A 27,716-nucleotide genomic window follows, 5' to 3' on the forward strand; every position below is an offset into this window, starting at 1 on the left:
CTAACAACAGTCAAGATGGCCGCCGGAGACGAGCAGCATGCTGCGGGGGAAGTTTTAAGAGCAGTCGCCCGACATTTGAACTGTCTAAACGAAGACAACAAGTCGACAAGAAAGAGGGCTATTGAGCAGATTAAGAGGGAGACCGTGGACAAAGGACTTTCCAGTTGCGTCTTACAGGAGGTTTTCTCTGCCCTCCTCAAGCCTCTCCTCAAATGTCTGTCAGACCCCAATGAAAGATGCAGAGAAACCGCGATATCTGTGATAACAGAGTTCATTCGCTGTGTCCCCAAACCCGAGGAGTCGCTGCCTTATCTCATGCCCTGTCTGGCTGTACGGCTCGGAGATAAGGAGATCCGGGAGCCGGCGGAGGAGCTCCGACTGTCGGCCATGGAGATGTTGACTCTGACCGTGGAGGTGTGCGGGAAACATCTAGCGCCTTATTTAACCGATATGATAAACATAATTCATAGAACCATCGTCGATCCTTTCCCGGATGTCAAACGAGAGAGCTGCAGATGCACAGTAAAGTTCTCTGATAGTGTGTCAGGTGAGTGAAGCGCTTTGTTGTTGTTGTTAGTCTGTTGCCATAGTTTCCAGGCATGCACTCCCAGTTTTTATGATCATTGCACTCGTTTTAGTGTAATTTACCCAACCATCTATATTTATTTAAAACGTTTATTTATTTGTTCTATTTGACATTTTATTTTTCATGTGGACGTACTATATTTCCTGTGAAATAATCCTCTATGTTTGCTTATAAAGCTCAGTGCTGCTCATTCCTGTTTTGTAAAGCACTGTTGTATTTTGTTATTTTTAACCCTTTAAGCCTATTTTGTAGGTCTCAAAAATACTAATCTTTAAAACGCTAACAAAAAGTGGCACTGCTATAATATAATTAATCAAAAATCAAATTCATCTTAGGGCCCTATCAAGGCTAGGGCCGGCCCTGGTGATCCACAAGTCAATATATTGTAAGATACCTTTTATAGAAGCAAATTGCTCCAACCAGCCACTTTATTAGGTACACCTAACTAGTACCTTTTGCCTTCCTTCGTGGCATTGATTAAACCAAGTGCTGGAAACATTCCAGAGATTTGGTCCATAGTGACACAGCCGCATTATACATTTGCTGCAGATTTGTCAAATTCAAAAGCTAATTGTCTGTTCCACCACATCTCAAAAGTGCTCTACATAAATCAAAAACAAGAGCATAATGTGTGTGAAATACAACAATTCTGACTCGTTTAACTGACAGTTTCTGGAATTCACAAAATTCTAATGCTAAGGCAAGCACCAAAAATATGCTCAGATATTTCCAGTGTCATTACCAACAATATACAATTGTTTAAACCAGCTCTCTTGTAAGTGATATAAATAAGTGTAGTGTTTTTTTTTTTTTACCCTTTTCTCCTCAGAGCACTTTCACATGCAAGCCGAGAATCTGGTAAAGCCGCTCATGCAGACGATTACTCATCAGCACTCCCGGGTACGAGTGTCTGTCATTGAAGCCACCAGAGCAGTCATTCATCATGGCACTGGGAAGAACGTGGACGACGTGCTCTCGCACATGGCACAGAGACTGTTCGACGACTCGCCGCAGGTTCAGATTTTGCAAATAGTCCTGTTCGAACTCCTTCTCTATGTTCTTACATGTTTTGCTCATTAAGTCACTCGTCTCCAGGGCTGACGCTCATACCTTTTACTTAGTGCTCCGTCTTCTGTGTTGTAGGTGAGAAAAGCTGTGACTGTGGTTGTTGGTGATTGGCTACTTCACATGAGGGACAGATACTCGTATTTCCGCAAGCTCGTCCCTCTCTTGTTGAGCAGCATCAACGACGAGATCCCAGAAATAAGGTATTATATTAGATAATTGTATGCGTTACTCCCTACTTTATGATTCAACCTGCTGCTATAATATACTTATATGCTACTGTTCAGGTTCATCTAAATATGGATGAAATATCTAAAACTTGCATTTGCACTCCCCTCCTTGCAGACTTCTAGCAGCTGATTTATGGAGCCAAGTGGGTGCACAGTGGGAGAAGGAGAACGAGCACGAACTGAAGGACAAGATGGACTTCCTCCTCACCCCGCCTCAATTCTACCCTGCAGGAGGTCAGTCACAGCTGGCAAAGCAGCATCTTCTTTCCAGATCTCAGCCATTTTGAAAGGCCAGCAATACCGCTGTTCATTCTACTTTTGACTTTTATTTTAATTAATAGCTACAGATCATTGTATTTATCCTCTGCTTTTTGACTCATCTTTGCCAGTTATTTGATCTGTCTGAATTGCAGAGGATTGTGCAGTCAAACTCCAATCCTTATAGATGGAGAGAGAATTAGACAACTGTACAAGAGACTGAAAGTGAAATTAACTGCTTTTTTTTTAGGGTAAAACACAATTATCGTACTGCTTCTGTCAAGAGCAACACTAAATGAAGAAAAAATTAGCGGCATACAGATTCTACAATATTCATGTTGTTACTGTTATAAAGATGCACACATGACATCATATTGTAGGAAAGCTTAGAAAAAGCTGAGTCATTAGTCCTACCTCTTAAAGTATTTGTATTAGTAGTATTAGTGATGCAAAGACTAGACCGTCTAGACAGCGGTGGAGTTTACCTGGTGAAATAACCTTAATATCCTTGAGATCGAGCTTAAGCCCAGACCATAGGTTCAAACATTCTCACATCCTGTAAGACGATCTTTTTGGCCCTTGTAGCCCTTTTTAAAGTTATTAATTAATTCATGAGAATTTAAAGGTCGGAATGGTGGCTGGATTCCAGTCACAGTTACAGCAGAGATAAGATTCCAGGTGTCTCTCCTTTTCCATCATTTTGACAGCAAATGTAAATTTTGAATGCAAACATAATCATGTACATCTTCTCAACTTTATTACAGCTGTCTGAGGTTATTACAAAATATATTTATGTTTCGTATGACAACATAGTTTTCAGGGCAGGCGCTGGCTTGGAAAGATAAGTGTCTGCCCTGAGGGGTTGGAAATGAGCGTGAACCTGAACATGGTCACCATGGCTAACCTGTGTGGCCTGGATGAAAGTGCATGTGTGTGAGTTCTGGGTTTTGGTTGGAGCTCATGTACATGTCCGACAATAACATATGTGACACTATAGATACATACAGGCTGTGTCTGGAGACAGGGAAGTACTCTCTCTCTTCCTCTTTGTCTTTCTCTTCTACTTGCCATCATAAATCTGCTGGGCCTCCCAGTGTGAAGAGGTCACTGTCAGACAGTTAGAGACGACTAGAAAGGGGCTTGTTTTGTCTTGTCCTGGTGTGTTTCTCTGATTTATCTTTGTATTCCTCTAGTCCCCTCTTCCTCTCTCATTAGTGTGCCTTTTAGGAGAAGAAGAGTAAGGAGGGGAAGAGAAAAAGAGACAAGTGAGGGGGGAGGGGCAGGATGCAGGATTTGAAATGCAGGTTTTTTTTTTAGAATGCATTTCACTTGCTCTAACAAGTCCTTTGTTGGGTAAATCTTATTAAATTATTAGTTGTAGTAAATGTGATTGGAGTTGGCGCGCAGTCAGCAGACATCTGAAAACCTGTGAATCAGTGTATTTATTGTCTGTGTGTAAATTCAATTCTGTGTTATGTGTGATAGTTTACTAGATAATCATAGATTGCAAACTTCAAGGCAAGTAAATTGTAAAATCGCAGCAATTCTCTCTGCAATTTTTCACAGCTAAACAAAAATAATTGACTAAATGAAGGAGACTTAAGTGAAGCTGGTGAATGAGAGTATGCACATTTGAATTTCCTTCGTTTTCTCTTTCAGTGGAGCGTCCAGGGCTCGGCTGCAGAGAGCTGGTGATAAGAAATTTGGGCAGTCTGGTTCCAGCCATCGGCAATGATATGAATGACTGGCTGGTGCCCACACGAGTCAGGACTTCACAGTTGCTTTCAGTGCTTCTGCTTCACGCCGAGGACCACAGCACCCAGCACCTTCAGCCTCTCCTGGCCACACTCTACCGGGCCTGCACTGACGCAGAGAGGGACGTGGGCAACAATGTAGGTTTTAGTTTTAAATAGTAATGAATAATTAGAAATACCTGAAATAATGGTCTTTTTAATTTATTGTTAGATTTTTTTTAGTTAAAGGTGCATTATGTAATAAATCTAAAGCAACTGGCCGTAAAATCCTCCTAATATGTTACAGAGACTCAGGATTAATGTTCATATAACAAACTGAACTCACCAACAACAACAGTACAGCCAAAATATTTGCATTAAAAAAAAATATTTTGCATACTGCGAATCATGTTTATGTTTTGAAATCATGTTTTGGCATGTGGCGCCACCTACCGATGTCTACCAATCATTGCAGTCAGTAGAGTCTCAGCTGCCGAGCAACCACGGGTTGCCAGTTACGTCAGAAAACAAAACCTAAAAGACCTCGGTATTTTGAATTTGAATGTAGTAACCGTTTTTGGCCACATTCTTACATATGGCACCTTTAATTTTTTCCTCTTTTTTTTTCAAATCTCAGTCTCTACACAGACAGAATAGAATAGTTATGTGATCTGTCTTTCAGGACACATCTGTTGAACTTTAAGTCAGCACTTGCAGATACATGCATGTCAGTTTCTCACTGTTCTTAGCTTAGAGTGGAGCAGGGCTCAAGTACTTGGGATGCACCTGCTTACATGTGAGAATTCAGACCTTTCATGTGCGGCAGGTTAATATTCCGGCTGGTGTCCTCTCATTATTCGCTGCTATATTTCTTCACTCCCTTCCTCTCACTTTCTCTCTCGTTCTTTACCTTACATCTAGTGCCTGGCAGCTGCTAAACTGCTGGGAACTTTTGTCCCTCCTGCCGTCTTCCTTAAACTGCTGCTGGACCATGTGACATCACCCTGCTCTTCCTCACACCCCTGGACCCCCCTCATGGTGTTGACAGCAGTGCTGGCTGGCTGCCCCAAACCCCTCCTGAAACCACATCTTGAACAGATCGCCAACACACTGGCCCAGCCTGACGTCTGCCAGGAATATCAGCAGGTCAGCAGGGGGTTGCAGGGCTTCGGGTTGGTGTTGACCCGTTTTTAGCCTTTTTTTTATTTACCTGTGAATGCTCTCTGCCAAGCCTGTATCACATTCTCACCCAGCACCACCACATAGTATCAGAGGAGTAGTAGCAAATTCAAAATGTACAGTGAGGACAGAAATAGATGAACATTACAGTCAGGCTTGTTTTGATTTGCCAAATTTGCTTTGCCCATACTTTACGCAATGTCTTGATTTCCTTCCCTTGATCCGTGTACTGTTTGTCTTCTCATTTTGTTATGAGCTCTCTGTGTTACCTTAGTGCTGTTATTTTTGGCAGTGACCGTTCACCAGACTGCACATTTCTTGCCTAAATTGTCCCTTCACTGAAGTGGGTTTCATGATAAGTCGCCACTTCCCTTAAAAGGGGTTTAGCTGAACACTTAAATAGTCTTCAATAGCACTACTGTACACACACTGTGGGTTCAGTGGGTTCACTTGTTTGAGCACAAAATGCCGACCCTGCAAATGTGACAGTTCGGCCACATGGTGTTTTTCCAAATCTAACGTTTCAATGTCTACGATCAAAACCTCTCTGTTCACATGCGACCGTGAAATGTGCTCCCACAATGTTGAATCTCACTTTATATATATATATTTATACACATTTTTTTTTTTACATAGAAAAAATGATTAAAATGCTCTGCTCCAATCTGGATGGGATTTTTTCCAGTGTCATCCCTGCTTTCTGCACTCCCAAATATTTTTCCCCTCCCAGAATCAAAATAACAGTTGCCCTGGCAGAGTGCTATTTTCTGATCCTGCTGCACTATTGACTCACCTATACCCATGACCCCATCCCCCCCGTTAGTGAGACCAGCAAGAATTTCCTCTCTAGGATAATAATAACAAAAATCCACTAATTTCACGTGACCCCTGCATGGTTGCTGTGACCCCTCGCAGCAGACAAGGCAGTGCCTAGTCTTTGTCTGTTTTATAGCCATGTGTAAGGTCTCAGTACCAGGCTGTGGTTCAGCCCCACCATTGAAAGAATCCCAGAAATTTCAAAGCCTGCCTGGTCAAGGCCAGTGATAAATAGGCAGGGAAGTTGACCCCCCCCCCCCCTCCTCTCTGTCCTCCCCCGTCACCATCCTGCAAGGGTCAACTGAAGAAAGAACGAACAGGACGGGACAGTCGCACATTGTCGCACAGATGGAGGCAGACCTCTGCTTCCTCTCGTCGGTTTCTCCATCCATCTCCCTGTGTCATTCTTTGTATCTGTGTTTTTGAGGTCAAAGCGTAGAGGGGCGTGATTTGAGCTCACAAGCTCGCCCAGGCAAAGCACCTGCAACGCTCTGTGAGAGCAAACGGGGTTCATGGCAAGGAGCAGGGACCAGATTACTGTGTAGCTGTAAATAACAACCGTGGAGACACAGAGCACCTGCATCCCCTTTTCCCTGACCTGTGATATTGTGCACTTGCCCATCACACAGTTGTCTGCAAACATAGTTCTAATTATAAAAAGTAACCGCTAGTCATGGAAATAGCAGACTCAGTGCCCTTGCTTTATTATATTTCTTAAAAAGAGCACCCTAGGAACTTAAGTAGGTGGATTTGGATACAACATGAGAGAGTTGTGTACCAGTTTAACCAGAGGCAAAGAAAGAAAAAAAGTGAAGTTTGACTTGGACAAAAACTGAAGCCTGTTAAGAAATATAAATAATCTTCAAAGTGAACAGAGGCAGGGGGAACTACGAGGCTCAGTGGGAAGTTCAGGGAACAACATGAAGATTTGGAAGCTGATACATGATGCCCCTTTTGCGACTTATCCTCACAGACTCTTTCAAGTGTCTGTTTTCTTTTCTTTATTTCAGTCGTGGAAAAGACAGCTTGCAAAAATAGTGACAGATGCTCATAATAATGAAAATATTGGTTATAAATTAAATATGATGTCAAGTGCTTGAAGGGAAAATGAAAGGTGAGCCAGTTGTAAGACTTGGCAACCTCGTGTAGTTTAAAAATGGGGTGTTGGTATTCCACAGAGGATTCAAAAACCACCATTATCACACACACACCTTACACAGCTGAGCGTTGCTATCCTGTGAGATACCGCAGCATCTGCAGGGTTGGAATAAATTGGTTAATGACAGTGGGGAGTTTTTGCACATTTACAGCCAAGCTTGTTAACACTGAGCATGTTTTGTGTACAAAGTAGTTGACCTACAGTAGCCTAGAGAAACAGGGGGACGGAGGGAGGAGAGAAAACATGCCTCTTTCTCTTTTCATGTTGTCTGCTCATGGCTAAAGTGCACACACAGTTTTGCATATTCTGCTTAATATGCAAACACACCTTCATACATCATCAGCCTCTCTTTGTCACGAACGTCACCTCCAATTTGCCCACTGCTTTATAAAGAGAGGAGGGGAAGAAAAGCTGGAGAGCAAGTTTTACCTTGCTGCATGGGGTCAGCATCACGTACCACCATCATTGTTTGTTTTCCCATCACCTTAGCAACATCAGTAGCTGTGGGCGGTACATGCCACACTGGATGGGAATCTATCACCTGTCGGTATGGCTCCTTAAAGTGGAGTGTCTGTCTGTGTGTGTGTGTGTGTGTGTGTGTGTGTGTGTGTGTGTAAAATTGGTGTCTATCCAGTGGACAGATGCACACACATACTGTGTAATGAGGCCCCTGAAGCGTGCCCAGGCCAATGAAACCAGGTGTGTCTTGCCTGGCTCCAGGTGTCCACATAGTCATTACGCCGCACCACTTTTTCCGCTCTCCCTCTTTTTCTCACTCTCGGCCAACCCTAAAGGTTGTTTTCTGCCCCATGTACAGCATATTATACTGTATGTGTTCATGGTAATATATGGTAATGTGTGCATCTACCACCCTTTTTTTTGCTCCTTCAACTCCTGGTGGGTTTATGTGTGAACACAGGCAGGTATTTCCTCCAATAATGACATAATTTAAACCCAGTATTGCCAGCTCATGAACTGAGGGCAAGTTGTCATTGTTCATAGCTGCATGTAAGTTTAGTTTAACCTCAGACTACCTCAGGAAAATGTGTTTAAACACTTAACTAACACTTGTGGAAGAAGCTTTTCTCCAGTGTGTGCTCAGCGCTCTGTTGCAAAATACAAACATTTGCTCATTAGCTCCCCTTCCTCCTCACAAATCCAGTGTTTTTTCATGTTCTGAGCATCTTTACTTGGCTTAACACTTGTTTATCTTTGACTAATGCCAAGCACTCTGCAGTAACTCCTCATATTTGTGAGAAGATGGTGCGCCCCCTAGTGATCCACCTCTGGTGTCTTTCTGAGAGGCAACGCAAGGGAGAGCATATTATGAGCGTGTGTACTGAGAACCTTTTTGCTTGCCCCCCCCCCCCAGACTAGCCATAATGACAGGCTGCGTGAAAACAGGAAAAGAGGCCGTGATCCCAGTGATGGCATGGAAATTAGCCTGAGCCGCAGGTCTTTGTCTAAACATGAGCTCACCACAACACTGGCCGACAAGTGACAGAAATGTGACACGTGCTCATTCGCAGGGATGGAAATTAAGATCTCTTTATGACTCATTATATCTTACGGATCACTCATTTTTTTCATATGAAAAATGTCGGCTCTTGGTTTCTTGCACCAATTAGAAAGTTACTGAAGAGTAAATGGAGATGGTTTTCTCTGGAAGAACAAATGGATGCTAGAGACTTTTTTATTGTGATGACCTAAGTGAAATGGTGTTCTTTGAAAGACATTCAAACCGAATCCTTCTCATGGGGCTCACATCTACCGTAAAAGTGGAAAGATCATGTTATAGTGCTCCTTCTTCTCTCCTTTTCTCCCAGGTTATGTACTTGGAGCAGTTGTTGGCCTGTGTGGATGTGCTGCTACGTCAGTGTGAGTCAGACTGTGGCTCAGTCAGCCTACAGCTGCTGCAGGTGCTGGTCACCGTCCAGAGTCTCTCCACTGATCCCGATCTCAGTGAAAAGGTGAGAAAACATGTGTTAGCAGCAGGAAGACACAATGCCAGACTCCTCACCTCCACCGCGCTGCCATTATCTTATTTTTCAAATCCCTTTACCCCTTCAATTTTCTTCTTTTTCCATCACTTTTTATGAGCAAGGTAAGTGGGTTTTATGAAACAAGACAGCTATTCACGGAATGCAAGCACTTGTACAGGTTCACAGTGGGCATGGCTAACAGTATAATTACCCACTTAGCCAGGGTATCTGAAATTGCACCTTTGGAGTGGAACTTTAAATCCAATCTTGGGCGAAAAGAGGCGGGTGAAAGGTGGAGAAAAAGACAGACAGAAGAAGAAAAAAAACTTGGGAGACATGAGCTGTGTTTCTTAACAGGTGTGTCATCAGCTCAACCCCACCTGGGGCTCCATAACACATCTGCAGGTCACAAAGTCACACCAATATAAAACTAACAAGCTTTCCTGTTGTGGTCGGTGTCCAAAATGCGAAAGGAACAAACGAGAAGAGTGACAAGCGAAGCCAGCGGTGTCTGAGACCAGTGTGTCGCCAAACTTCTTGTCGCCGTACGAGGCTAATGATAGGGAGAGAGAGAAGCGGGAAGGAACTGGCACTGATGCTAACCAGTCACCACGCGGGCCACCAGTGTGTGCATGTGTTTACCGTCTGTCTGCTAATGTCTATCTTCAGACCGGGAGTCGTGAGTTTCGAAAAGAGATGGGAAGGGATGGATCGAGAAAGAGAGGGAGGGTGAGAATGGCCTTGGGCATTCCTGGACGCAGAGGAAAAGTCAAACTTGTTTTTCCCAGAAAGGGGGGGCACGTCTTTCCCATCAGCAAACAGCTCAGGGTTGTCTTGCTCTCTTTTGAAGGGGCCAGTCTGTGACTCAGACAGCTCCGTCCCTGTCCATCCCTGAGGGACTATGAAGGGAGCTATGATGTGCCCTAAAGGTCTATTCTCCTGCCCTAATTATTTACTTGCCTATCTCTCATTCCCGCCCTTTTCCTCTGAGCTTGTCGGGGTCCTGTGCTTTTGTGACATCCTGTGTATTTGTCAGACTTTTTGTTTCTATAGACTTTGTCATGTCTGCTGTGTTGTTCTTCCCATGGTTTCACTCCCCTCTTCTATGCCTCTTTTCCTCAGGCCTTGGAGAGTGTACAGTGCTTATGTAAGGTGCAGGGTCTGAACTCGGTGATGGACCTCTATAGACAACATATGACCCAGCTGCTGGATTGGCTGTCTGCCTCTGTCAACACCTGGTCCAGTTACTCCCCGCAGAGACTCCAACTGCATGTCATAGTCACCCAATCAGGTGAGAAGTGAAGCCTGAATGTGAACAAGATATTGCCAAATAACACTGCAGGAGCTGAGGTTTGCACATATTTGAGACGCATCGCAATGGCCAGTAAGATGTTTAAGAGATGGGTCAGTCAGGTGACTTGCTTTTTGGCTCCATGGTGGTGAGACTACAGGCTTCATAATGTTTTAACAGACATGACATCAGGGTGTGATTGGTAAAGTATTATTTTCCTGAACAAGCTGTTTGCCCCTTTCGCACAAGTACATGAACACCAGCAAATACAGCAAAAAACAAAAATAGAGGTCTAGAGGTGTCATTTTCCTGTTATTGCTCCTGAACTTTTAAGATACACAGGCAGCAAAAGTTGGACATATACACTACTCACAACAAGTTATGGATGTTTGCCTTTTGGATTCAATTTCAGAATGCACCTAAAATGCACTATAACCTTTACAGGTGAACTTACAAGTTAATCTTCTCTAAACTTTTGAATGCACATGTCCAATTGTTCAATGTTTCAGTACTGTTCTCTAACAAGGTGATTAACCGCAAAAATCACAACTGTCTGATGTAGTGGTTCAATTGTTATTGAACAATTTGTATTCAAACAGTTGTCTTCATCATGATGTTCAAATGTTGACATCATGAGACCAAGAAAGCACTTTAAAATGTAATGTTGAGATTTTTTGTTGTGGTATTGCCACCACTGTTGTAAGCTCTTGTTTGAGATAAAGAAATTACCATTGCAGCCTTTTACTTAAATGCCATGCTTTCATGGTAGAATATCACATGAACTTTTCATTGGGATATTATTGTTGAAAACTTTTTGTGAGTAGCGTATATGTTGGACCATGCTGGTCGGATCGGATAGCTTTTAACATAAATATGTTGTTGACTGAGGTGCTGACGGATGTCTGCTCTTCCACGGTCTCGGTTGCCCAAAAACGACCCTTGCTCAGAAGCACAGTTTAAAAAGGATTCATTGTTTGTTCTTTTACCCAAGCAGAGAGGATACAGACACACACAATACATGCACTGAAAGACTTAGCACCAGCTAGGTTACTGACTTTTGCAAATCCTCTTCAACCCCTCAACTTTTCAGTCAGTCTCTATATGTCTCCGACCTGTCTAAAGAGGTTAGTCTCTGTGTTTGTGTGTGTGCTCTGACCCCGTCTTTGGTGGTGAGATTTAATTTTACCTCCCTCTTTACCATATAATCCTCCATCATCAGCACCTCCCCTGCATCACACTTTCATCTCCATCCCTCGCTACCCCCACAATTCATTCTAATTCACTAAGCAGCTGTACCCCTCTAATCCTCGCACAGGCATATAAACACACAAATACACACGCACACCTTGAACCTAACCTGAAGTCATAACGCTCCAGAAGCCATGTTTACCGGGAAATACTTATTTTTTTTCCCGCTCCCATAGGTCACCATTCTGCATTAGTCACAATTGGGATACAACAAAAAGTTATCACACACACACACACACACACACACAGAGCTAACTGGCCATTCCATTTTAAGTCCGCTCAGTAATCCACATGCGGGTCACCACATCAAACAGGACTACAGCCGCCTGCTCTTGACCTTCCTCTGGATCAAGGCCACTTTGATGCGCAGCGTGTGTGTGTGTGTGTGTGTGTGTGTGGGGTGCAGTGGGTTACAAAGCTGTGACCCTGTCTGTGAATGCGTCTCTAAGCCCCCATGGGTTTTTTTTATTCTGACAGATGTGATGTGTTGGACTATTAACATGACTCAAGGTCTTCATTACTGGCAGCAAAGCGGACGCTGTGTTTGATGTGCACATGATTCAGGGGAAGTCGTCCCCGTGTTGAACAATTGACGACAGTCAATATGACAACCGAGAATCGGTCGTTTTGCTTGCCTCATCAGCTCTTCACACAGTCCATCTGTGCTGTGCTGGGGACAGGAATAATTATTACCCTCTCGTATCCTCTTCACGCTCTTGTGTTCCTCAGCTGGCGTGAGAATATCTCATACTTTTGTCCTGAACCTGGCAAAAACTCAGCCTCACTGTCTTCCTCCATGGTGGCTCTCGGTGTCTTGCTTGTGAACCGTTCAAAAGTTTGGGGTCACTTAGAAATGTCCTTATTTTTGAAGGAAAAGCACTTTTTTTCAATGAATATTTACATTAAATGAATCAAAAATACACTCTATACATTGTTAATGTGGTAAATGACTATTCCAGCTGCAAATGTCTGGTCTTTAATGCAATGTGTACATAGGTACATTGTGTTTGCTAATGGCATTAGAATCGCATTATTATTTTGAATAAAAATCATTATTTTCTCTTTATTTTGCAACTCTTTTGATGAATAAAAGTGTGAGTTTTAATGGAAAACACACAAAAATTGAAAAGGTGCCCGCAAACTTTTGAACGGTAGTGTACGCCGACTATAATTCAAATCCTCTAAGTGCTTACACATAAACATATGTTTGTTTGTCTATGAGGGCAGTGAAATGTCCTGTTGTCATGTCCGTAGTGGCTTGGAGATGAAGACAATCTTCTCGAGCACCAGTGATTAAAGGACACACCCTCTGTTTCACACATTCCCACTGAATGAAGTGGGTCTTTTCTTCCTTCTCTCTCTTTCTATCCCTCTCTCACTCTCTTTATCCTTGTTTTGCTCGTATCACTTTATGACATTGGCCACCACCCCCGTGGGGCAGGCGCAGGATTTCCTCTGTCTCCTCTCATGTCTGTACAACTGAGTCCAAACAGGGCATGGACACTTATCTCTCATGACACACACACACAGTGATTACTATATATAGCTCTGTAAACATGTAGTCAGACTGTAGGTGGGTGTGTGCGTGTGTGTGGGAATCATTCTAACTGGGAATACGCACGTTGTGAGTTTCTCATTTTCCTGTAATAAACGCAAAAAATGTCTCCATCACAAAGAGCTTTTTTGTGTGTCACTTCCCCTGAGCTCCGCGTGTCACTGTCTCGCCGGTCCATTGAGGTCTAAAGAACACATCTGGTCAGTGCTTAACATAAAATAGATCTGTGAGTGTGCGGACAAAGACGGAAAGTAAGAATTAAGAAAAGTGTATAATGAAAAGCATTGTGCTGTCTGAAAAAGACACGTTTTTAATTGTTAGTATTTAGTGGTGAGGCTGAAACGGGGTGGTTACACGGCTGATTTCAGCAGGAAGAACACGGTATCAGTGCACGTATGTTGGTGTGTTTTGCAGGTCCTGTGATTGGGGAGTTTGTGAGCCAGCTGATGCCGCTGCTCCATCGCTGCCTCCAACCCGACAAAGACGCAGAAATGAGACTGAGTGTCTTCACGATGCTTGCCAAGTTACTGCTGGATGCAGCCAACACGCTGGATTCCCAGGGGTGAGAGACGCACACACACACACACGGACATTATCAAAAGGTATTATTCCAAGTCCAGGAAATTAACTTTTAAAGGTCCAGCGTGGACGAAATTGCTTACATCTAATTGAGACACGTAGAAAATGTGACAAAAGGAGGACTCCTCCACTCACCCCGCCCCTGAAGTGCGTCATTGAGCTAAGGTGGCCTTCGCAAACTAGAGAGGATGTGAACACTCTTTTACAACTCTTTGTCTGTTTATGCATTGGGTTATTTTTTAGTAAGCTTCTGCTTACGCATGTCTCTTCAGGCTGCTTTAGAAACATATTGGAGCAAGATGGTGACCTCTGTGAATGACGTACATATAAAAGTCTTATTCTTAGCCTATGAAAAATGTAATTTTACACTTTTTTTTGGGACCTCTTAAAACAAACTGCAGGTGAAAATTTGTCTTTTTTTGGGTCAATAACTAAAAATTGCTTATGTCACATTGAAGAAAGGCAAACGCAACGTGCTCAATCCACTTTCCAACCTTTAATCGCCGCATTACGCAACATTATTCTTTGAGTTTGTCATCACTTCATTATCATTGCTAGTTATATTTAGACTTTGCTTCATATTAACTATTATATTAACCTGCATGTTAGTGCAGCACCCACAAGGAACAATAAATAGAATCACACACACAAGGCCAATATAACCTTTTGGATCTGTGGTTTATTCTGGCAGTCAGTGATGGGGGTTATATATCCTGGTGTGTAGTCCATAACTAATCTCGAAAATAGTCTCCTAGGGAGCGTTATGGGGATTTATCTTAGTTAGCACTACAAGAAACACACTACCGTTCAAAAGTTTGGGGTCAACTTAACAATCTTTTTGTGTTTTCCACTGAAAGTCACACTTTTATTCATCAAAAGAGTTGCAAAATGAATAGAAAATATAGTCAAGACATTGACAAGATTAGAAATAATGATTTTTATTCAAAATAATACCTTTGCTTTCGTCAAAGAACCAGCAAAACTGTTTTCAGCTGTGCAAACATCATTGCACAAGGGTTTTCTAATCATCCAATAGCCTTCTAATGCCATTAGCAAACACAATGTACCATTAGAACACTGGAGAGATGGATGCTGGAAATGGTCCTCTATACACCTATGTACATATTCCATTAAAAACCAGATGTTTGCAGCTAGAATAGTCATTTACTACATTAACAAAGTATAGAGTGTATTTCTGATTCATTTAATGTTATATTCATTGAAAAAAAGTGCTTTTCCTTCAAAAATAAGGACATTTCTAAGTGACCCCATACTTGACCATGAGCGACGAAACTACTCAGTGATTTGAATAAATATTTAATGTTGACAGAAGTAGGATGTGACAGACGTGTGATACCCAGAGAGGAGCTCCTGTTTGATGGGTCTTCCTCCCTGTTGTGCCCCCACCACCACACTCACCCTCCATGATCCCCCCCCCCTCCCCCTCCCCTCCCTCCAGAGTCCTCAGCTGTGCAGCTTTCAACCCAGGTTCACAGCTCTAATCGGAGGGAATGCATTAAGGCTGAGGCCCATCTCGGGTCCCAGTGATCACAGCAGCTGCTTCTGTCGATCAGAAAGACAAACTCCTCTTCCAAGAGGTTGCCATGGAGATATCAGTGCAGCGTGTCACTAACCCGAACCCAACAGCCAAAAGGTCTGTGCGGGATAGTAGTTGTTTCCATTGGATAATATGAGGGATGAACGGCTATCTTTGCATGCCTTTGGCCTGAACTTGGCAAACGGTGCAAACACTGAAAGATGAATTTCATCAGTGGAATATTTTTGCATTTACAAGAGGAAATGTTCCGAAGTCAAAACACTATACCGCCTACTCCCAAAAACATGGCAATTGAAACTTTCTTTTCAACTTTCATCGAATTATTTTACCCATAAATGTGCCTATTAGACAAAAGAAGCCACTGTCTCCTTCCCACTCACAGCTCGGCCACCTGTGCTGCTGCATCTCCAGTAATCGTAGGACTGACAAGAGAAAGAAGTCGGGTTACACCTTCAAAAGATTCCCAGCAAATGCTTAATTTACACTATGGGATGTTGTGCGGTCTCTGCCATAATATTTCCATTCATGCGCATTCTCATCCCTTCATTCATGACTCTGAGCCCGTTTTTTTGGCTCGACAGACTGTAGCCCACACACACACACATGCTATGTCATCAAGAAGACAATGATAGTCCTAGAGAATTTTGCAACCAAAATGACATAATGACAGCTCCACTGGAGAAGGAACAGAGAGGGAAAGCAGGCCTCTGTCTCTTTGCATGTTAGTGCCTTTCATCCACACACACACATAATGTTTTTGTTTCATGTGGATTTGTGAGCTGTGATTAAAAACTTTGATGTGAAATTTAAGTAGAAGGTGTAAGAAACGCAAGTTAAAACTTTTTACTCCCTGGATGTGGCAGACCAAAATCACGTGTGCCACTTACAACTGAGGTATGAGTGTGTGTGTGTGTGTGTTTCATGCATGTGTGACAGCAGAGTGCATCCGTCTTCAGTCTTAATTTTTTAAGCTTTGAAGACACGAAATAATACAAAATACAGCAGCTCTGGAAGAGACCTTCTGTCATGAATTCTCTAGTATTAGTATTGAACTAAGTCGATAGTATTTTATCAAATACAACAGATTCAACGGCACACTTGTCAAAAATAATTTATTATGTCACATATTTTATATAACGACTGGGCTGAAATAAATCACAGTAAACATAGCAAATGTGTTAAACGTGTGCAGAAATCGCAGCTCTACATTGAAACTGATGTTTTTGACATCATAAATCTGGAGAAACAAGTGCACTCCCATGAATCAGATGCGTCTTTGGGCAAGAACGACTGAACCCTAAGCTCATATGAAAGTATGTGCACATGCAAATCTCTTAACCGTTTACCAATATGACTGAATGACTGTCTTTTTCTCAACTCGCTTGGAGGTAGGGAGTTGTTTGCTGATTTTTGAAAAGTGCGCATGCACGGTTTGCTCTCTTTTGACCCCTTAGATTGACAGTCAAAATTCTTCTGTGTGTGTGAGTGTGTGTGTGTACACGTCTGCAGTGTGAGGACACATTTTGATTCACACCTTTCTCAGGGAGGACATTTCGGCTGGTTTTTATAACTTTAAAGGCTTTTTTAATGGTGAAGACTTGGTTTTAGGGTTAGTGTTAGAATTGGGTTTCATTGTCCTCGCTGAGAATGCTGTGCAAGAATGTGTGTGCGCGCACAGCTGCAGATCTTCAAATGAGAGGTAAAAGTCGAGTCTTGTTTCCCTTGGACATCGTGTTTCCCTGTAATATGGAAATATGTCTTTCCATCTTCTGGCCACGACCAGCCTTCAGCACCTGTTGAGGTGAAGGAACAGTTATCTTAGGTCTACACCGGCAGAGTCATGGCTGCATTAGTGTCGCACCGTCTCCCCCTGCTGGCACTGATTCGCTACAGCACAGTCATTAAATGCATGACAAGTTTACTGGGACCTCAGCTGAACAGCCAGAGGTGAATATGTGGCTGCCAGAGCTTACGGAGTTCAGTTTGGAGTGAAGAGAATTGCAGACTTTTGTGTGTGTGAGAGAGGATGTCAGAGAGCCGGAGCCAGCATGGAAACGAGAGAGAGAGAGAGAAAGAGAAGGGACTGGAGGACACCCAGATGTTGTAGTCCTCGTTGCCTTCGGCCCTTCAGCTCCCCCCCCCCCCCCCCAATCATCCCATCTGCCTTTGAAAAAGTGTGGGAAAATGACTGTGGTAAAAGCATTGTGTTACATTTGCTCATGAATTCGGGAGGGATGGCTCTTTGAGTCTCTAAAATCTAATCTCATCTTTAAACCTCTTTAGTTTAAACCTCTTTAGTTTAAACCTCTTTTAAACAACTAAGCTGTTAATCAGACATTGGTGCATTTGATGCATTTACCACCTAACAATAACCAGCCATTTTAAGAACAATGCTTGGTAGACACTTGGTAGCAGCAGTTACTCACGTCCTTGTTGCATGACGGTGACAGCGTTTTTATTGAAGCATTTACACTACCGTTCAAAAGTTTGGGATCATTTAGAAATGTCCTTGTTTTTGAAGGAAAGGCACTTTTTTTCAATGAATATAACATTAAATGAATCAGAAATACACTCTATACTTTGTTAATGTGGTAAACGAATATTCTAACTGCAAACGTCTGGTTTTTAATGGAATATGTACATAGGTGTATAGAGGCCCATTTCCAGCAACCATCTCTCCAGTGTTCTAATGGTACATTGTGTTTGCCAATCACGTTAGAAGGCTATTGGATGATTAGACGAAAGGGAAAAATTATTATTTTGAATAATAATTTCTAATCTTGTCAATGGCTTAACTATATTTTCTATTCATTTTGCAACTCTTTTGATGAATAAAAGTGAGTTTTAATGGAAAACACAAACATATTTATTGGTGACTCCAAACTCTTAAACTGTAGTGTACACCATATTTAGTTTTTATGGACTTTTTTTCTACACCTGATCCAGTGATGTGGGCCAGTTCCGGAGCGATACTAGAATTCAGGACTCGCACAGTGCACTTCCCAACAGCGACATCTTCAGCAAACGTATCCTGTGTTGCCTTGTCAGCTGCCACATGAATCAGTGTAGATGTGTTACTCTGCTTCTGATGTGCGTCTTCATTTTTCTTTTCATTTTTTCTGCATTCCTTTCAGGCATTTTCGTGACGAGTCTGAGAAATTCCTGTGTGATGTCCTGCTTCCTAACCTGGTGTGGCACGCAGGCCGTACTGCTGCTGCTGTCCGCACCTCAGCCATCAGCTGTCTGTTGGCGCTGCTCCATGGAGGGGCAATCACACCTGGAACGGTACACACACACACTCACACACGCACGCTCAAAAAGGCCGAATACGAACCTCCTCCGCTATGTACTCCTGATCACTACGCTGTTGACACACTTGTTATTGACTCAGCTGTAAAGGAAAATATGTGGAAGTGCATTCTTTGAATCCATCAGGAGTTGACATTTGCTTGAAATGTTCTGTTTTATCCATTTTCACAACAAAATAGACATTCCCAATTGGCCATTTAGGAAAATATATCCACCGCCATCTTTCTCCTCTTGGCCGAAGCAGTTGGCAGCAGCAGGTAGCAGGTGTTCGTGGGGTCAAGAGGGTTCACATACCTTTGTCCCTGAGGAACAAAGCTCCCAGTGTTTTTGGGCTCTTTGTTATAATAAGATTGAGAACTATAAGAACTATCAGTGAGACATGCCCTTGCACCTGCCGGTCGCAGTATGTGCCCAGTAATAGTATCGTATGCGTGCTCACACGCACACATCTGGTTGTGTTTGCCCCCCGTGTGTGCTGAGTGACCAGTTGAACCTGGCTCCTGACTCACACACTTCCTCTATTCACACATCTTTAACTACAAGGCAAAGCAAACAGCTGGGGCAATGTGAGTTTTAGGTGTAAGTGTGCGGCTTTTCCTGTGAAATGGCATCCAAGTGTCCTCACAAGAATAGAAAATGCAAAAAAGGTGACTGAATTACATGTGCGTTACTCTCACCCTCAGGGGTTGACGTTAGATTATGGCTGAGATGAAATAAACAACATGTTCTGACGGGTTTGACAACAGAACATTATGTGTGTATTTCCACAGGCAAATCAAACAGCCTTTCATTTCGAGGGACATGTTTCCTCACTACTCCCTGTGAAAACAATTAGCAGCTTTAGTTACATTTGACATCCTCGCAGTAATGTCGGATTGCCTCTGCCAAATTTTCCCTCCTCTTTTTCTCCCCTTCCCTCCCCGCACTTCTATTTTTTTTTTTTTTTTTTTTTTTTTTCACCGTTTCACTTGCGAGGTGAAGGAGGTGACAGCGGTTTTTGCCATCACCCCTTGGCCTGTTGCTCGTGGCGCTCAGCCTCAGATACCTTGTTTGTCCATTTCCTCTGTGTAATGAAAACATTTGTCCACGCTGGACTTCTGAAGATGGGCTCCATGCCCATGTGTCTGTACAAACTGATCCAGACCTGATGTCAGTCTGCCATGCTTCAGATGATATTTCACTTAATTCCTCAGAAATATCTGAAGGATAGTGTGTGTACACGGTGCTTTAAGTTTGTGTTGTTACTTTTACAAGACTTGTCTTTCCGTGTCTTTTTTTTTTATTATTATTATTATTAAGTGAGGTGTAAGAGAATTAGAAGCACATTTTAGCGAGGGTTGTGGAAATTATACTTGGTAATACGCCAAGTTTAACTCAAGCCACTCATAACTTGCATTCTTAGCTAAGTGAGACAATAACTTGGGCAATAAAAGGCTTTGTAAAGAACAGTATGCATGCGTCTGCCTTTTCTTTTTTTTTTGTCTGCAGCTGCTGTGTCTTGAGGAGACGCTTCGACCTCGGGTGTTGTCTGCCCTGGACGAGGACTCTGCCATGGGCCGACTGTTGGCTTGCCGCTGTGTGTCTACCATGCTCAGGCTCATAGGAGACCGTCTGCACTCTGACGCTCTCAACAAGATCTACCCCGGTAAATGACGTGCGCGCCCACAGAAGACAACGCACCACATTCTGTCACAACACATGAACACGCCGCATTTTATGCTGCATCATCAAATGTGAGAGTTCAAGCAAGCCAACACATGAAGAACATCTTTAATTAATCAATGTATGTATTTAGTGAGATGTTAAACCATAGAAATTATAACAATCTTCCACAAATGTCAAACCCGAAGTAGCAGTATATTAAATAGCCACCAGGGGTTGACAGTTGCAAAAAAGAAGTCTGAATGGTAATTAGCCAAAATCCCACCTTTTTTTTTTTTTTTGCAACATCCATTAACGATTTCCTGAAAAATGTGTGGAGAATTAATGGTGTGGATCGCTAGTTATAGGTTGTCTTCAATAGCACATAATGTCAATGATGTGATTGACAGCTAGTGTCGTCCAATAGGAGCCCGTTTGCAGGTAACTTGACATATACACATTTTATACATAATTAGTTTTTGAATTTTTATTGTTTTGTACACTTTGGAAACCACGTTGTAACTTTGTTTTGCGTTATTATTGTCTTTGTGGGTTTATTTCCTTCCCAGAGCTGCTGAAACGTCTAGACGACAGCAGCGAGGGTGTGCGTGGTGCGGCTCTGCAGGCCCTGGAGAAGTGGCTGTCCAGCCTGAACAAAGATTACGACCCTCAGCTCTTGGCTCCTCACCTGCAGCTCCTCTTCCAGCAACTGCTTCTGCACATGGACGATCCAGATCCCGCGGTTCAGGACCAAGTGTTCGGTAAGACTGGACGTGGTGTTTGAATTAGCAACCTGGGGGATAAGAACTTGAGCGTCGATAGTTTTTAAACGGTCATGGGAGGTGAGCATGTGTTCTGATAATGTTCTGTAGCTGAAGTAGCTGCAAAATGATATGGAGAAAGCGATCAGAGAGCGCTGCTCTCCATCAAGGCTGTTCAAAGTCCACCAGTGTCAAAACACACTTGAATCCAGATCACTCCCAAAATCTAATTATTCATTCCATGCAAAAAAAATTATTCCATACTGTCGTTTCACATTTGAGTTTTGCTGCTGACAGTCAAACGCAGCCAAAAATCAGAAAGCACAAAGCCGACAAATACTTGATTGTTTATTGGATCACTCCACATCTTTCACATGTTCCACTGAGTTTGTTTTCTCAGTTCTTTCAGACTCATCAGTGTAAATCATAACTGTAACTCTTTAACGAATCGCTGGCTGCCTCACAAGCACTTACTGATGAGAACGAGGAACGATTGTGTGCATCTACTGAAGCACAGTGGGATCTGAACTGATTATGTGAACCAGATATTAGCCGATACAAATAGCCGATACAAATAGCAAAGGTGGTAACAGTTGATTTCATTACATGAAACGGTGATACTGCAGGTTATAACAAATGGAAGACTCTTGTCATTCTTTTTTTTTTGTAAAATACAAAACGGTTTGTGCTGCTGTAGAAACATGGCGGTGCAAGATAAAACAAGGCCTTTGCCTAAAGTATATACAAGTCTTATAAATGATAATTATTTTAAAGCAGTTATACATTTATACAAAAATACTTGTGGGTAATATATGGAGCTGCAACTAACGATTATTTTCTCTATTATTTCTCCTTCTTCAGTGTTTGTCAAACCTGGAAATGACGATGTTCTTGAATGTCTTGTTTTGTCCACAAACCAAAATGATTCAGTTTTAATGATTTCTTTGTTATGTGGCACAAAAACGAAGAAAATGTTCACATTTAAGAAGCTAAAGCAACCAGAAATCTTGTTTTAATCATGAAAAAAGCTTCAAACCGATTAATCGATTATCAAAATAGTAAAATACTTTAGTAATTAACGATTAATAATCGATTAATCGACGTTCATTGTTTCAGCTCTAGCAATATATTTCCTTCACTAAATGTGATGCACTGGACCTTTAAGAGGGGATGGTCAGCAAATCGGCCTGCTGTGTTCCAGACGCTGATAGAACTGTATTATTTTACGGTCCATTTTATTTATATAGCTCAACTTTACAGTCTGTACAGCAAGTGACACCCTCTGTCCATAGACCCTAAACGCCCCAAATAAACCCTTGTACGAGAGAAAAAATAGGAGGAACCTCAGGAGGAGGGACGTGCTGTACTCCTTTACTTAAAAACCTCTTCATTATCCTTCTTTTCCACACAAATCATCAAGAACAGCTCGAGAAAGTCGTTTTGGGGTTAGGGTTGAGGTGGACCTCAAGAATGAAACTCAAGATGCAAATAATTCTCCCTCCAAACACACACACACACACACACACATACAGTGGTCCCAGCTAATGACAACCACATGGGACCAGCACCACCCCCCCCCCCCTGCCCCCGCACTACCTTTCCACATCTGTCCACACACCCATCCCACTTAATCCCTCCATCTTTTATCCGTCTATCTCTCTTCCTGCTCTCATGCGCGGTGTTCTCTGTGACGGCCCCGTAGCTTCACGGTGGTGTTTTTCATTCACGTATCAGTGGGAAAGTCTGACGAGCCGCTCCTGACGTGCGTAACCGAAGACTTCGGCTCCTCTGGACTTCCACTCTCTCCCACTCTTGTGGATGTAAGCTGTCATTCCTTCTGACAGGACGCAGGTGAGCACCGATGCCGAAGCCAAAGCCAGAGATGGGGAAGGCCTCATTACTGGACGTCTCATTTTCGTACAAGGAGTCAGAAAAGAACAGCGAGGGGAAAAGACGCGCACACTCAACTGATGCAGCAATTAGCTTCTGCACCGAGACATCTTTGAAATGACTTACAAGATGATCTGCTCTTTTCTTGTTGCCGTGGGTTATCAAGTGTCCTTGTAACCTTGACTGCAGAAACATGTATAAATACATCAACTTCAGGGATCCAGCTTTTCGCCCACATGATGAATGACTTTATTACTCGTAGTTGAGTGATTGTCTGTCGTGTGCATTTTTTTTGTGTGTATAAGGTTGTCTTTGATGCCGAATGTTGAAGTTTGAACATAAAAGAAATTGTTTTTTGGGGGGAAATTCCCCTCTCAAGCTGTCTCAAGCTATGCAAGTGATTGTGTATCAAAGCTGATATTAGTAGCAGGAAGTTAAACTGAGGTGGCAAATCCAACGAAAAGAACAAAATCAGCAGTTATTGTTGGTGCAGCCAAAGCCTGATATTGATATCATTGATTTCCCAAAGCTAAAAATAAGATAAGCGATTAAACTGCCACATGTGTGCACTGCGGAACACTGATTAATGTACTTTATTTCTATAGCCCTTTACAGCAACCCACAGGTGACCAAAGTGACAGAAAGTGAACTAAAAGTCCTCTGTTCCTCTGCTGAAAACAGTCCCAACAAAAGTTCCATTTACCCCCGATTGTGTAGAAAACAAGACTTGGCAAGACAGAATGGTGGTGAATGGCAAAACTGTAGTGTAAAGCAGCTTTCAGTGGTCATCAAGACCATGTAAATAAAAATGTATATTGACAAAAGTATAGAATATTCATTAATACAAAATATTACCCACTCTGGCTGTTACAGTTGGCATCAAATCTCAAATAATGTTTAGTTTGTCCATTGTGGGCTACTGTAAACACACGATGATGCTCCATAATGTCTGCCTCAGCAGACCTGACCCAGTTCCTGATATGAATATAAAAGGCTCTTTCTGGAGTAATGAATGACAACAATTCATACAATCAGGTGATTGTACAACTTATAAGATTTCAGCCAAATTAAAATGATTCCCACTGGACCTTTTAAGTTAGAAAATGGCAATAATACATCACTAAAGGCGGAGCATGTGACGGAGTGTGTCCACATATTTGCCCCATACGAAGTAAACTATTTAACCTGTGATACTGTGATGAAGTTCTTTGTGGACTCATAGACGGCTCGGAGTCTCTTTGTGAAACGAGACGTCTTGCTGAGCGATTGTCTGTATCTGACAGCACCCATATCTGCCTGCGCCGCAAATGTTGAAGCAATTCTTGTGACTCTTTTTGAAGCTTTCTCTCCCCCCCCCCCCCTCCCTCCCTTGCTTTCTTTGTCTTTGTTCCTTTAATAGTTGATCCCATTTTTATGCTTCTTATATTTCAAAAGCATATCTGTGAAGTGCCTTAATGAAGGCAGCATGTCCCGACAGCATGACGGAGATCAAACCCCCTCCTCCCCCTTATCCCCCACTCATCCTTCCTCTGTCACTCATTCCCTCGATAATCCCACCGTCCTGGCAGCGTGGCTGCTACCTGCTCCGTCACGCAGATTGTTGGCACAGGTATAACGCAGTCCTCACAAGTCATCATTGTTCTCCTTTTAATTCAGAGTCCCACCTCCGCTTCCTTCATCCCAGCTGAGTACAGTGTACACAAAAGCTAAAAATCCCCTCCATCTCCTTGAAGAACAAAGGCGGGTATCAGATGATGAGTTTACATGAGCTAACTCCTCCGGAGTGACAGCATGTCAACACTGGAACAGCACTTTTTTCACTGTGGTTTTAAGAAACATTTATCCACTGACGGCAATTGAAGTAATTCAATATATCTGTGAAAATCAGCAGATGTGGGCATGATGGGAGTGAGAGGGTGAGTTGAGAGGAGAATTATCGCCTCCCAGTGGAAGATAGGGGCATTGTAAAGTAGATTCTGCAGTTCTCTACTGCCATCTTCTGGTGTTTTGACATAATACTTGACCTTTACCCACCAGCCACTTTATTAGCTAAGGTGATCAGGGCTTCTGTTACCATTGTTACTGTTTCCATTTAGGATTTATCAGTTGTAATAATCTAGCCCTTAAATAAAAGGATATATAATATATATTCTCCATCAAAATATCTAAAAACAACAGTTCTGTTTTTGTTATATTTGCATTCTGACACCTAAGCACTCCCCTTGCCAACATTTGCCAACATTTCCCATGATCCCACACTGCTTCCTTGTCATCAGACTAGGGTTTTTTGGTTCTTGTTTTTTTAACTGTTTCATTTGAGACGCCCCTCGCATCGACGTTACATACTGTGTCTTTAAAGGTGCATTATGTAATAAATCTTAATCAACTGGCCATAAAATCCTCCTAATATGTCACAGAGACTCAGAAATAATGTTCATATAACAAACTGAACTCACCAACAACAACAGTACAGACAAAATATTTGCATTAAAAAAAATGTTTTGCAGACTGCAAATCATGTTTATGTTTTGAAATCATGTTTTGGCATGTGGCGCCACCTACCACCATCTACCAATCATTGCAGTCAGTGGAGTCTCAGCTGCCGAGCAACCACGGGTTGCCAGTTACATCAGAAAAGGAAACCTGAAAGACCTCGGTATTTTGAATTTGAATGTAGTAACCGTTTTTGGCCACATTCTTACATATGGCAACTTTAACTACTCTACACCAAGAAGCTGTTGTGCCACAACATGACACATTACATTTGACACCTGAAATACTTCTACATGTATTTTATGTTATATACTAATATATTTTTTTAATGCTTTTCTTTGGTTACTGTGACTAAACTGACTCCCGTCTTGTCTGTCTCCGTGTCCAGAGATCCTGAAGAAAGGTAGCTCGGTCCACCCGGTGCTGCTGAAGAAGGAAGTAGAGGCAGTGAGAGAAAAACAGCGCAGTCCACTCTACTGTGAGCGGCTGCTGCAGCACATCAGCTCACTGTCTACAGACATGGCAGCAGGCTGTCCAGAGTGACATGAACGCGTCGCAAAATGAACAGTTACCGTCTTCCTGCTCGTCTTTAATATAGTGGATTTTCTTTTTGAATAAAATTTTCACGAAGATCTTAATGCTTTTTATTAGTTTTCTACTTGGAGATGGATGGATGGATGGATTGATGTACATTCTAATGCAAATTTACAAAATGGAGTAGATGGCAGCATGAACCATACATTAGAATTGTTTATTTGGTCCAAATCTATTTCTTTTGCAAATCTATGATTCTTAATCCAGTGCCTGGATTTGTTCAATTTTGCATACCTGTGTCACTTTCATCATGATGTAAGAATGTATCTGCTGTAACTCAGAGAGATGTGTTTGATGCCTTAGTAAAAAAATAAATATTAAAAATTAAAATATTTTTTGCCTTTGTTGCACATTTAACTTTGCTTCTGATGTTTTGTTTTTCTGAAAATAAAATGATAAAATGACATCCTATAGTATGACTTTTTTAAGTCAATTTTTGGATGACATGCTAATGTATGACTTTTTAGACACATTTTGGACGACATAGTATAGTGTGACGTTTTTGTCAAATTTTGGACCAAAAAGAATTTTTTCAAAAAGAATTTCTAATTTTCAAAAAATGTTTTAAAAACAATTGTCACATTTTGCTCGACATACTATGGTATGACGTTTTTGTAAAATTTTTCAACAAACAGTTACATTTTGGACGACATAGTATAGTATGACGTACTAAATAGTATAGTATGACGTTTTTGTCAAGTTTTGGACCAAAAAACTGTTTTTCAAAAAAACTGTCAGATTTTGGACGACATAGTATAGTATGACGTTTATGTCAAATTTTGGACCAAATTTATTTTTTCAATAAATTGTCACATTTTGGACAACATAGTATAGTATGACGAACTACATAGTATAGAATGACGTTTTTGTCAAGTTTTGGACCAAAAAACTGTTTTTCAAAGAAATTGTCACATTTTGGATGACATAGTATAGTATGATATTTTTGTCAGATTTTGGACCAAAATTTTTATTCAAAAAATTGTCACATTTTGGACGACATAGTATAGTATGACGTACTACATAGTATAGTATGATGTTTTTGTCAAGTTTTGGAACAAAAAACTGTTTTTCAAAAAACTGTCAGATTTTGGACGACATAGTATAGTATGACATTTTTGTCAAATTTTGGACAAATTTTTTTTTTCAAAAAATGGTCACATTTTGGACGACATAGTATAGTATGACTTTTTGTCAAATTTTGGACCAAAATGTTTTTTCAAAAAATGGTCACATTTTGGACGACATAGTATAGTATGACGTACTAAATAGTATAGTATGACGTTTTTGTCAAGTTTTGGACCAAAAAACTGTTTTTCAAAAAAACTGTCAGATTTTGGACGACATAGTATAGTATGACGTTTTTGTCAAATTTTGGACCAAAATTTCTTTTCAAAAAATGGTCACATTTTGGACGACATAGTATAGTATGACGTACTACATAGTATAGTATGACGTTTTTGTCAAGTTTTGGACCAAAATTTCTTTTCAAAAAATGGTCACATTTTGGACGACATAGTATAGTATGACTTTTTGTCAAATTTTGGACCAAAATGTTTTTTCAAAAAATGGTCACATTTTGGACGACATAGTATAGTATGACATACTACATAGTATAGTATGACGTTTTTGTCAAGTTTTGGACCAAAAAACTGTTCTTCAAAAAAACTGTCAGATTTTGGACGACATAGTATATAGTATGACTTTATGTCAAATTTTGGACCAAATTTATTTTTTCAATAAATTGTCACATTTTGGACAACATAGTATAGTATGACGAACTACATAGTAT

The 27,716-nt window shown here is 41.7% G+C and overlaps 1 protein-coding gene across 1 annotated transcript; it reads left to right on the plus strand.

Moving 5' to 3' along the window:
- dnaaf5 (dynein axonemal assembly factor 5) lies at nucleotides 1–25,876 on the plus strand (the record flags this gene model as incomplete). Its single annotated transcript, XM_083896722.1, has 13 exons — nucleotides 1–547; nucleotides 1,416–1,600; nucleotides 1,730–1,854; nucleotides 1,997–2,115; nucleotides 3,799–4,031; nucleotides 4,794–5,018; nucleotides 8,853–8,996; nucleotides 10,131–10,299; nucleotides 13,517–13,664; nucleotides 18,374–18,524; nucleotides 20,037–20,193; nucleotides 20,759–20,950; nucleotides 25,722–25,876. Exons 1-13 carry the CDS (start codon nucleotides 16–18, stop codon nucleotides 25,874–25,876), a joined length of 2,535 nt encoding a protein of 844 aa, XP_083752848.1. The 5' UTR covers nucleotides 1–15.
- Nucleotides 25,877–27,716: the final 1,840 nt, after the last annotated feature.

The sequence above is a fragment of the Microchirus variegatus genome (assembly GCF_963457635.1).
Source record: "Microchirus variegatus genome assembly, chromosome: 10".
In the NCBI taxonomy this organism is placed as follows: domain Eukaryota; kingdom Metazoa; phylum Chordata; class Actinopteri; order Pleuronectiformes; family Soleidae; genus Microchirus; species Microchirus variegatus.